The sequence below is a fragment of the Oncorhynchus masou genome, chromosome 1 (assembly GCF_036934945.1).
Source record: "Oncorhynchus masou masou isolate Uvic2021 chromosome 1, UVic_Omas_1.1, whole genome shotgun sequence".
Classification (NCBI taxonomy): Eukaryota; Metazoa; Chordata; class Actinopteri; order Salmoniformes; family Salmonidae; genus Oncorhynchus; species Oncorhynchus masou.
The window spans coordinates 19,341,673-19,354,788 of NC_088212.1; the positions used below are offsets into that span (position 1 = coordinate 19,341,673).

Sequence of the window (13,116 nt, forward strand, 5' to 3'; positions counted from 1 at the left end):
TAGGTCAGACAGGGAGGAGTAAATTGCCAATCACTAGGCTAGTGGAGTAGAACTCCCTCTGCGCACACTAATCAACAAAATGAGCTCCACTCCAACGTCGACGAGTTTTAGGTTCCCGACTTTTTAATAGGTAACATTTTAGACACCCTGCCGTTTTAATGTTGCATTTAGAAGGCTTACAGCCTATTCAAGAGTAGGCCTACTAGGTTATTTGATAAGCAGTTGCGTTGAATTGATGTTTATTTTAGGTTACCAATATCATTGTTAGGTCACAACAAGTGTCATGATGTATCTTGTGAAGATTCAATTGAGAATGAATTTGACTGGCTGTGGATCTAAATGGTAACTGGCTATGGAGGGAAGGAGGAACTAGCTGCCTACTCAAACTCAATGTAAGCAAATGTTCTAATCTAAAACATCTTTCAAGAGGTTTTGATGTTATGGTTCAGGTGGTAGTGTGTTTGCCCATGCAATGTCCCCTGACAAAAGATGAATAAAGATGGCTAAAGACGGTTGTGCGTGTGTGCGTGTGTGCGTGCGTGCGCGCGCGTGCGTGCGAGAAATAAACCATGACCATTTGACCTCTTTAAGTAGACAAAGTCTCAAAGGGTCTTTGCTTCTTGAGTATAGGGAAATGCTTTTGGTGAGGAGACAACAGCTTAACTGAACCGAGTTAGGGAATCCACCGCTTTTAGCACAGGCCAATTTCAAAAGTCCTAAAGAGTCCTAACCAAATATATATACTGTTGTAATCTTGCAGGTCATTGAGTCGAGAGTGCACCAAATGAGGTTAGTTTGGAAAATGAATAGGACAACGAAATAGGACCTGCAGCATTTAAAGACATCATGAACTTTACACTTAATGCGGTCTGACCTGTCGTGAAGAGTTCTAATGTAGGCTTCTGATGCTACACTATTGTTTTATACCATTTATAAAGCAAATTATTTAATTGGAACATTTTGTAAATCACCTTTTAGAGCTGAAAATACAATAATAATTCCAAGGTAACACAAATATTTACAGCAGCCTACTGTAGTGGGGCAAAAAAGTATTTAGTCAGCCACCAATTGTGCAAGTTCTCTCACTTAAAAAGATGAGAGAGGCCTCTAATTTTCATCATAGGTACACTTCAACTATGACAGACAAAATGAGAGACAAAAAATCCAGAAAATCACATTGTAGGATTTTTAATGAATTTATTTCCAAATTATGGTGGAAAATAAGTATTTGGTCAATAAAAAAAAGTTTCTCAATAGGTTGTTATATACCCTTTGTTGGCAATGACAGAGATCAAACGTTTTCTGTAAGTCTTCACAAGGTTTTCACACACTGTTCCTGGTATTTTGGCCCATTCCTCCATGCAGATCTCCTCTAGAGCAGTGATGTTTTGGGGCTGTTGCTGGGCAACACAGACGTTCAACTCCCTCCAAAGATGTTCTATGGGGTTGAGATCTAGAGACTGGCTAGACCACTCCAGGACCTTGAAATGCTTCTTACGAAGCCACTCCTTCGTTGCCCGGGCGGTGTGTTTGGGAGCATTGTCATGCTGAAAGACCCAGCCACGTTTCATCTTCAATGCCCTTGCTGATGGAAGGAGGTTATCACTCAAAATCTCACGATACATGGCCCCATTCATTCTTTCCTTTACACGGATCAGTCGTCCTGGTCCCGTTGCAGAAAAACAGCCCCAAAGCATGATGTTTCCACCTCCATGCTTCACAGTAGGTATGGTGTTCTTTGGATGCAACTCAGCATTCTTTGTCCTCCAAACATGACGAGTTGAGTTTTACCAAAAAGTTATATTTTGGTTTCATCTGACCATATGACATTCTCCCAATCGTCTTCTGGATCATCCAAATGCTCTCTAGCAAACTTCAGACGGGCCTGGACATGTACTGGCTTAAGCAGGGGGACACGTCTGGCACTGCAGGATTTGAGTCCCTGGCGGCGTAGTGTGTTTCTGATGGTAGGCTTTGTTATTTTGGTCCCAGCTCTCTGCAGGTCATTCACTAGGTCCCACCGTGTGGTTCTGGGATTTTTGCTCACCGTTCTTGTGATCATTTTGAGCCCACGGGGTGAGATCTTGCGTGGAGCCCCAGATCGAGGGAGATTATCAGTGGTCTTGTATGTCTTCCATTTCCTAATAATTGCTCCAACAGATGATTTCTTCAAACTAAGCTGCTTACCTATTGCAGATTCAGTCTTCCCAGCCTGGTGCAGGTCTACAATTTTTTTCTGGTGTCCTTTGACAGCTCTTTGGTCTTGGCCATAGTGGAGTTTGGAGTGTGACTGTTTGAGGTTGTGGACAGGTGTCTTTTATACTGATAACAAGTTCAAACAGGTGCCATTAATACAGGTAACGGGTGGAGGACAGAGGAATCTCTTAAAGAAGAAGTTACAAGTCTGTGAGAGCCAGAAATCTTGCTTGTTTGTAGGTGACCAAATACTAATTTTCCACCATAATTTGGAAATAAATTCATAAAAAATCCTACAATGTGATTTTCTGGACTTGCACAATTGGTGGCTGACTAAATACTTTTTTGCCCCACTGTATGTGTCAAAAGCTGTTAAAAAAAATAAACATTCATATCTCATGATGAGGACCTTGTCAACGGCTCCTGTAGCTCAAACCTTATTATATTTCAAAGTCAACTCGCTACCAACGCTGTGACTGGAGACTGAGGATAGGGTAAGGAGCTAGTCAAGGGGAAACGTCATGGCTATTCAGGCAAAGACTGCGGGGCCCTGAGGGTCAAACCACTACAGTCACAGATCCTGCACTATATGGCACAGGCCATCTTCCACATACAGGCCTGTCAATCTGCGTTGGCACATGGTCAAAAGAACATCGGACTGACAGGGCCTCCCTGCACATGCCCTGGTGCCCATTAGAGACTGTCGACTCTGATCACACATGGACGTGTGCATGATGGCGTTCTTACACTCATATCTCAGGGGAGCTGTCACTGACATCGCTGCCCCCACATTTGGAGCGATATGGATATGCACCATTGTTGTTTCTTTCTTACTATTTTTTGCATTTGTGGTTGCTGGTCTTGTTCTTGTTGGTCTTGGTACTCTACATACATGTATTACTTCTTTTTCTTCTTGTTCATCTTCTTCTTCTTGTTCTTCTTCTTGTAATTCTTGTTCCTATCCTCATTGGTGTCCACATTGTTTTTCTCCGGTGCATCAGAAGCCCAGATCTTTTTAATTGTCTTCTGTGAACTCCTCCTTTCTGATTCAGAGGAATGCCCTAAGTGTTGTTATCAATCTGAGCAGAGATTTCCGGCCATCTACTGGTTCTGTAGTCAGCCTGGGTTTACAGGGGATTACAGACAGGTGAAGGCATCATTTGGCTGCATTCCTATGAGGTTTAAGGGCATTAGGTACCAAACAAAAGAAAACAGACTGAAACATTGCTAAAAGCTTTAAAACATTTTCCCTTGTGTGCCTAAATGAATACAACCCTGTTTTGCTTTGTGTATTGTGCTGGTGTGAGCGCTGTGATGGCGTGATAATTGTTGAGCCTCCCATCCATGAGTAAGCGAATGGGAGCTGGTACAATGTGTAGTCAGGCAGAAGTTCTGGCATGGCATTAAGGTTACTACATGATCTAAAGCAACAGTAATGAGTGAGTCAACCCAGGAAGGGAATCCCAGTTTTAAAGGCACACTACAGATTTTATGCTGTCGGTAGAAAAAAGCAATCACACAATAAGTAATTGTGATTACAACATGATAATAACTCTCATTAATATCTCGTTAGCCAGAATTTAGTGGAAGAAGAACGCTGTCATTTTGAGGCTGTGAAGAGGTATAATAATAATAATAATAATAATAATAATAGGGTAAGAAGAGGTATTACATTTCACCGCCAGCATAGCCACTTTGACAGGAGCCATTCAATGTCTATTGGAATTGTGAAATTAGAGTACCTAGAAGTATGGCTATTTCACACTCAGTTTCCTAGTTATCTTTATTAAATAACTAGGAAACTGAGTTGGCAAATAGTGTCAGGCTTACCAGTGAAGAGGGTTGCAAAATCTGAGACAGTATCGCTTTCCCCTGGCTTTATTCGAGCTCAGTGTTAATTTCAAACTAAGTGACCAGACCTTGACCCTCTTCAAAACGAGTATGTGAACATGTCTACATATCATGATGTAAAGCATGTGTCTCCTCTTTGGTATTTTGACAGGCATCAGAGAGTAGAAAGCCCAAGCTTTAGTGGGGAAATCAAACATCCTCAGAGGACAGGAAGGCAATGAGAGAGAATGGTCCAGGCCCACAGAGTAGGAGGCCTGTGTCTGGCCTTGCTAAGCAATGTCCACGTCTTCCTCTGTCATCCTACATTACCTGCCTGCCCTTTCACCACCTGATCTAGCTGACAGGTTGGCCCCCCAGGGCCCCCCACCTGCAGCCAGGGGCCAGAGGGAACTCATGCTGTTTACACTCCAATGGGCTGCACCACCAAGGGTTTAGTCAAGTCCACAACCATCACATCTACTGTACTACCTGTCCTATTACTTACCATGCTGTCAGTAAATGATACACACTGAGTTATTTAGGAACCCCCTCCCCTTGCCCTCAGAACAACCTCAATTCATTGGAGAATGTAGTCTATAAGGTATCGAAAGTGTTCCACAGGGATGCTGGCCCATGTTGACTCCAATGCTTCCCACAGTTGTGTTAAGTTGGCTGGATGTCCTTTGGATCCTACTACCATACACCGTTCAAAGGCACTTCAATCTGTTGTCTTGCCCATTCACCCTCTGAATGACACACACACACAATTCATGTCTCAAATGTCTCAAGACTTAAAAATCATTCTTTAACCTGTTTCCTCCCTTTCATCTACACGGATTGAAGTGGATTTAGGGATCATAGCTTCCACCTTGATTCACCTGGTCAGCCTATGTCATGGAAAGAGCAGGTGTTCTTAATGTTTTGTATACTCAGTGTAATTATGGGCCCACCAAACAGAATAAACTACTGTTTGGTGCAATCTAAAATTATGCAGTAGGCAATCATTGTAACGTTAATGACATAAGAATGACTCTAGCATGAAATTTATGCATTCATGATCTATTTTGGTCTAGAAAAATTCTCACTTTCGTTCCTGAAGAAATCATTTCCAATGACACTGTCACCATCTACTGGACAATGCCAACTCTGCAATTTATTTCTCAATAACGTCCATAAAATGTTTAAGGATTTCACCAATCAAAACGTAAATGTAAAAAAAATAATAGAATTATATATATATATTTCTTTATAAAAATAAAGAAAAACCCTTGAATGAGGGTTTTCAAGGGTTTTTCTTTATTTTTACTATTTTCTACATTGTAGAATAATAACACATGGAATCATGCAGTAACCAAAAAGTGTTAAACATATCAAAATATATTTTGTATTTGAGATTCTTCAAATAGCCACCCTTTGCTTTGATGACAGCTTTGCACGCTCTTAGAATTCTGACTAGAATGCCAGCATCCTGGAATCGCTTGTTCACTATTGACGTTGAGACTGGTGTTGTGCGGGTACTAAACTCAGCAAAAAAAAGAAATGTCCCTTTTTCAGGACCCTGTCTTTCAAAGGTAATCGGTAAATATCTAAATAATTCACAGATTTTCATTGTATAGGGTTTAAACACTGTTTCCCATGCTTGTTCCATGAACCATAAACAATTAATGAACATGCACCTGTGGAAAGGTTGTTAAGACACTAACAGCTTACAGGCGGTAGGCAATTAAGGTCACAGTTATGAAAACTTAGGACACTAAAGAGCTTTTCTACTGACTGAAAAACACCAAAAGAAATATGCCCAGGGTCCCTGTTCATCTGCAGGAAAGTGCCTTAGGCATGCTGCAAGGAGGCACGAGGACTGCAGATGTGGCCAGGGCAATAAAATGCAATGTCCGTACTGTGAGACGCCTAAGACAGCGCTACAGAGAGACAGGACATATGAGAACATCAGTTTCTTGGCAATTTCTCTTAATTTCTCAGAACAGGAATAGACTGACGAGTTTCAGAAAAAAAGTTATTTGTTTCTGGCCATTTTGCGCTTGTCATCAAACTCACAAATGTTGTGTCACGCCCTGTCCATGGCAGGAGTCTTCCTCCTCACCGATGTCCAGGCCAGGGCTGGTGTCCAGTCCCGCTCCATGGCAGGAGTCTTCCTCTGCACCGATGTCCAGGCCAGGGCCGGTGTCCAGTCCCGCTCCATGGCAGGAGTCTTCCTCCTCACCGATGTCCAGGCCAGGGCCGGTGTCCAGTCCCGCTCCATGGCAGGAGTCTTCCTCCTCACCGATGTCCAGGCCAGGGCCGGTGTCCTGTCCCGCTCCATGGCAGGAGTCTTCCTCCTCACCGATGTCCAGGCCAGGGCCGGTGTCCAGTCCCGCTCCATGGCAGGAGTCTTCCTCCTCACCGATGTCCAGGCCAGGGCTGGTGTCAGTCCCGATGTCCAGATGTCCAGGGCTGGTGTCCAGTCCCGCTCCATGGCAGGAGTCTTCCTCCTCACCGATGTCCAGGCCAGGGCTGGTGTCCAGTCCCGCTCCATGGCAGGAGTCTTCCTCCTCACCGATGTCCAGGCCAGGGCTGGTGTCCAGTCCCGCTCCATGCAGGAGTCTTCCTCCTCACCGATGTCCAGGCCAGGGCTGGTGTCCATTCCCGCTCCATGCAGGAGTCTTCCTCTGCACCGATGTCCAGGCCAGGGCCGGTGTCCAGTCCCGCTCCATGGCAGGAGTCTTCCTCCTCACCGATGTCCAGGCCAGGGCCGGTGTCCAGTCCCGCTCCATGGCAGGAGTCTTCCTCCTCACCGATGTCCAGGCCAGGGCCGGTGTCCAGTCCCGCTCCATGGCAGGAGTCTTCCTCCTCACCGATGTCCAGGCCAGGGCCGGTGTCCAGTCCCGCTCCATGGCAGGAGCCTTCCTCGGCATTGAGATCCAGGCCAGGGCTGGTGTCCAGTCCCGCTCCATGGCAGGAGTCTTCCTCCTCACCGATGTCCAGGCCAGGGCTGGTGTCCAGTCCCGCTCCATGGCAGGAGTCTTCCTCCTCACCGATGTCCAGGCCAGGGCCGGTGTCCAGTCCCGCTCCATGTCTTCCTCCTCAGATGTCCAGGCCAGGGCCGGTGTCCAGTCCCGCTCCATGGCAGGAGTCTTCCTCCTCACCGATGTCCAGGCCAGGGCTGGTGTCCAGTCCAGCTCCATGGCAGGAGTCTTCCTCCTCACCGATGTCCAGGCCAGGGCTGGTGTCCAGTCCCGCTCCATGGCAGGAGTCTTCCTCCTCACCGATGTCCAGGCCAGGGCTGGTGTCCAGTCCCGCTCCATGGCAGGAGCCTTCCTCGGCATTGAGATCCAGTCCAGTCCATGTACTGACACGCCCTGACTATAGGGAGCCATTGTTTCTCTATGGTGGAGTAGGTCGGGGCGTGACTGGGAGTGATGTGATATTTTTCTATGTTGGTGATTTGTATGATTCCCAATTAGAGGCAGCTGGTAATCATTGTCTCTAATTGGGGATATTTAAGTAGCTGTTTTTCTCACCTGTTGTTTGTGGGATATTGTTTTGTGTTTCACGTTTCTTTCTTTCTTGTTTTGCTTAAGTTTCACTTAGAAATAAAGATGTGGAACTCAACCTCCGCTGGGCCTTGGTCCTTCTCACACACGGTCGTGACATGCTGATGCTCCAGATACTCAACTAGTCTAAAGAAGGACAGTTTTATTGCTTCTTTAATCAGGACCACAGTTTTCAGCTGTGCTAACATAATTGCTAAAGGGTTTTCTAATGATCGATTAGCCTTTTAAATGATAAACATGGATTAGCTAACACAAGGTGCCATTGGAACACAGGAGTGATGATTGCTGATAATGGGCCTCTGTACGCCTATGTAGATATTCCATTAAAAATATGTTGTTTCCAACTACAATAGTCATTTACAACATTAACAATGTCTACACTGTATTCCTGATCAATTTGATGTTATTTTAATGGGCAAAAAAATGTGCTTTTCTTTCAAAAACAAGGACATTTCTAAGTGACCCCAAACTTTTGAACGGTAATGTATGTATATTACCCTTAGTGAACAGACAGTTCTGTAACCTACAAAAGGAACTGATCTTAAGGAAATGCAGAATGAATAATATTTTTAGTACTCTTCGATAGCATTTCAGTGCTTTTACATCCTGTATGTGAATAAGTGCAGTTCAGAGGAGGCTGGTGGGAGGAGCCAAAGAGGACAGGCTCATTGTAAAGACTGGAATGGAATATCCATGTACTCTAGGACAGTGGTTTCCAAACTGAGGGATCGGCCGGGGAGTTGCGGGGTCCCCCCCTAAAAAAAAACGATTGAAAGTTGTAATAGTAGAATGCATAGACAACAATTTCAAAATTGGGTAGTGCATCATCAGTTTTCCTCTTGTCATGTCAGTCATTGCATACCTTAGAGAGATATTATTAACTTGTTAGAAATCAACAAGCCCATGCCAGCTAATGTTTTTTAGATTATTTTTTTAGCCCATAGATTTAGTTGTGTTTGAGTCACTCGAATATCACATGAATACACTTTAAACATGGCAAAATGTATAGAAGTGCAAGAAAATTTGCTTTAAAATGGCAACATTTTCTCTGCCCCATGATAAAATGTCTAGAATTTCAGGAAATAAGCTTTAAACTTACAACAACAACAAAAAATCTGCCAACAAGAGGGGTGTGAACAGTTTGTGTCATGAACAGTGCTTGTGCCCATAGAAATATATGTGGTGCGCGCAGGGAGAGGTGGGGATGTTGTTGCCCAAAACTGAAAGGGCAGCCTGAGTGAAAAAGTTTGGGAACCCCTGCATCTAAGTCTACCAGAATCACGGTACAACATTTCACCACAAGACGGAGTAATAATAAAAGGATATGCTACTGAGTGTCTTAAACAAAATACATGTGGAAACCGCACAGTATAATTAAACAATAAGACCCGAGGGGGTGTGGTATATGGCCAATATGCCACGGCTAAGGGCTGTTCTTAGGTACGAAGCAAACCCCCAATGTGCCTTATTGCTATTATAAACTGGTTACAAATGTAATTAGTAAAAATAGTACAAATAAATGTTTTGTCAAACCCATGGTATATGGTATGAAATACCTTATTATAAACTGGGTGGTTCGAGACCTGAATGCTGATTGGCTGACAGCAGTGGTATGTCAGACCATATAACAAAGGTATGACAAAACAGTTATTTTTACTGCTCTAATTAAGTTGGTAAACAGTTTATAATAGCAATAAGGCACCTCAGGGTTTTGTGATATATGGGAAATGTAACATGGCTAAGGGCTGTGTCCAGGCACTCCGCATGGTGTCGTGCATAAACAGCTCTTAGCCGTGGTATATTGGCCATATACTACACCCCTCAGGCCTTATTCCTTAAATATACGCTGAGTACACAAAACACTAAGAATACCTGCTCTTTCCATGATTTAGACTGAACAGGTGAATCCAGGTGAAAGCTATGATCCTTTATGGATGTCACTTGTTAAATCCACTTCAATCAGTTTAGATGGAGGGAAGAAGACAGGTTAAAGATGGATTTTTTAAGCCTTGAGACATTTGAGACATGGATTGTGTATGTGTGCCATTCAGAGGGTGAATGGGCAAGACAAAATATGTAAGTGCCTTTGAATGGGGTATGGTAGTAGGTGCCAGGTGCACTGATTTGTGTCAAGAACTGGTTTTTCATGCTTAACAGTTTTCTGTGTGTATCAAGAATGATCTACCAGCCAAAAGACATCCAGCCAAATTGACACAACTGTGGCAAGCATTGGAGTCAACATGGGCCAGCATTCCAGTGGAATGCTTTCGACACCTTGTAGAGTCCAAGCCCCGATGAATTGAGGTTGTACTGAGGGGGGTCCAACTCAATATTAGGAAGTTGTTCCTATACACACACCTCAAGTGACGTCATTTTGATTCACCAAGACTATATCCCTGTGGCATATTTAATTAATTATAATCTATATGAAAGAATGTTGTGTCCCCACTCTGCAACCTGAAGGCAAATGGGATATGTGAATTTAGATATGATATCCCCAACGCACAAGATTCCATTCACACCACTATTGTCCACAGCTTTTTTAACTCCTCCTGACCACCACGGCTTTATTCAAGTCTAGAATAAACAACATGGATAGGATGATTTTTATTGCCGTGTTTAATTCCCAGTGAGTCCAGATCAATGTCTTTAAACAGGAATATTGATTTCTCAGTATATGATAGTGTCATTTACCCCAGAGAAAGAGGCTGTAAGACCAGGACACCAAATCTACTGGATCTGCTCAATTAGCTCAGCTAATATGTTTCAGGGGGTTGCTTAGCAACACATCTTATTGGTGAGGGAAGGCTTTTGTGTATTTTGTAACAAAATGTGCTCTCGGCCAGGGCTCCCGATGTCTACTTCTCTGCAGGATGTGGTGAGGATGGATACACGAGACATTTGAAAATGGTAGGCCTAGAATTCTGTGTCTAAACAACTAGACACACGTGTAGGACAAATGTCCAAACATATCCAATGCATATGACTAGGCCTATGCAGAAAATACAGTATTTCCTGCTGTCTCTGGCTATTTTGTCTTCTCAGTTTTGTTATGGATGATGGTGCATCATCTGTAAAAACTGGCATACATGTGAAAATATGCATGAAGAATATGATGAAGCCATGATAAAAGTTATAGGAATGCTTCATTATTATGGAAATGATTCTAGAAATGAATGGTTAATGATATGCTCCTGACTTTATAAGGCCTCGTGAAGAATACGTCACCTGTTTGGACAAAATCAGGCTATTCAATAACGAATAGGTTACATTATGCCTAAATGGCACTGTCTTTGACTTGTACTCACAGACAATGCAGAACTAAATGTGAAACATCACGGCAAAGGTGTGTAAAAGAGTCACTTATTATTCTTGTGTATTATTTTTATCTTGCGTTTCTGGTAAAAGTCTATAGACTTAATCGAATTTAAGAGATTACTGTAGCTTTAAGAGGTGTGAGTAAAGTATCGAGCGCTGTCTATCTCTTTTGCTCCACACAGCCACATTGAACTGACGGGAGCAGGGTGAAGGAGCTACGTAAAGTAGACCCGATTCCATAGCAACATAAACAACAACATAAACAACAACAACAACAACAGCAACCACAATGGCAGGTGAGAGAACACAGGACCGTAAAAACAACCAAATTCAATATCCATCATGTGCTGAAGATGTAAATGTGAAAGGAAATGTGTTATAAAAGAAATGACATGAAACCCTTTCTGTTATGTTTTACAAGCAGAGACGAGACAGAAGCTGCTGCGCACTGTCAAGAAGGAGGTGGGTGTTTTTGCCAGTCTGCAACAATTATCGAATAGGAGAAACAAACACTTTGGTTATGCGTATGGCTAAAATACTCCCTCCCTGAGTAGATACGCTATGCTTGTTTTTTTTGTTCATTTATTTACTTTTACAGTAACTGTTACCATTTTCTTTTTGTGTGCACATATTATGAAAATAGTAGGCTACTACATCCACTCTTGTATTTGCTGTCAATCTTTGCAAATAAGATGAACATTAGGGCAAGGTGTAATATATATTTTGAAGTTGACCATATTCTTGTTGGGGTATATAGTTGGGGTATATAGTTGAACTATAAATAATATATGTATAGGGAGGGTCCTGTCATGGAAATCCAGCTAGCCTGTAGAATGCAGTCATGCAAGACTGCATTCGCCCTCTAATGTCTTACTAACATCTCATTATGATACTGACTAAATAAGCTATAGATGTTGAAGAATTGAAGAAGTGTTGCATAGAAATGCTTGTCATTTTAAAGGTATAGTGCAGTTTTAGATCATTTTCGACTTCCCAAAACGTTTTTTAACACAGAGCTATTTCCCGGTGCATTTGAATGCATTGCTAACGGATACAATCCGTGTCAACAAGTATTGCTACATTCTCCAAACATGTCTAGCCAAAACGACTCGAGAATTTTTTAAATGGTAAAGAAGAAGATTGGCTAAAACGGTAAAATAAATGATTATCACTTTAATAATAAGGGCTCATACATGCGATAACAAGTTTTAACAGTTTTAAGTAAACATGTATCAACCCATTTGGATTAAAGAGTCCACCCTAACCTCATCGCACAGTTGTGAAATCTTGTGAATAACTTTTTTGTTTTGTTCAACCTTTGTTTAACTAGACAAGTCAGTTAAGAAAAAAATATTATGTACAATGAGAGCCTACCAAAAGCCAAAAGGCCTTTTGCGGGGACAGGCGCGGAGTATTGGTGGCAAATCTGATGGCCGAATGGTAAAGCACATTTTATCTGCCGATCTATGAATTACCTCTCCATAATCTAGCATGGGTAGGATGGTCATCTGAATCAGGGTTAGTTTGGCAGCTGGGGTGAAAGAGGAGCGATTACGATAGAGGAAATCAAGTCTAGATTGAACAGCTTTGATATGTGCTGAGAGAAGGTCAGTGTACCGTCTAGCCATACTCCCAAATACTTGTATGAGGTGACTGCCTCAAGCTCTAAACCCTCAGAGGTAGTAGTCACACCTGTGGGGAGAGGGGCATTATTCTTACCAAACCACATGATGTGTAGTAGACCAATAATGGAACAGAGAAATAAAGTTATTTTCCTCTCCTGTCTTCAGGGAATATTTGTGAAGTGATTGTTCGGTTTTGTCGGAAGACTCAGACTATATCTTTATTTGTCTTATAAAAGCGCAAGACCTTATGTCAAGCACACAAAGACATGAAATTGGCCAAGTCTGGGTATGAATGAAAGAGAGATTTAATCTCCTGTCACTTACTCCTGATCTTCATAAATGCCTGTCACCAGCCTTATCAGCAGAGTGCAGACCAACCCTGTATTTAAACCTGTCTGTGTTTAGAGAGCCTACTGAGATTCACTTTCCTCAGGATCCCCCCAGGTTTAGCTCCCTAGTGCTCAGCGCTTACAATGTAGCTGATTTTTAAATAAACTGCAGTGGAGTGAAGACGGATCACATGACCAGAGCAGTCTGTGTTTCTCCAATTATACAATATGATATTGCTAGACTCTCCAGCACACTTCTGAGGCACA

At 42.8% G+C, this 13,116-nt stretch overlaps 1 protein-coding gene across 1 annotated transcript in view; it reads left to right on the forward strand.

Moving 5' to 3' along the window:
• Positions 1-75: 75 nt before the first annotated feature.
• Positions 76-13,116, forward strand: part of sgsm1a (small G protein signaling modulator 1a) — an 89,223-nt gene continuing 76,182 nt past the window's right edge. Inside the window, 3 exon segments of the mRNA XM_064954978.1 lie at positions 76-392; positions 11,078-11,191; positions 11,317-11,357. Of these exon segments, the coding sequence (XP_064811050.1) occupies positions 11,185-11,191; positions 11,317-11,357 (48 nt within the window). The 5' untranslated portion in view covers positions 76-392; positions 11,078-11,184.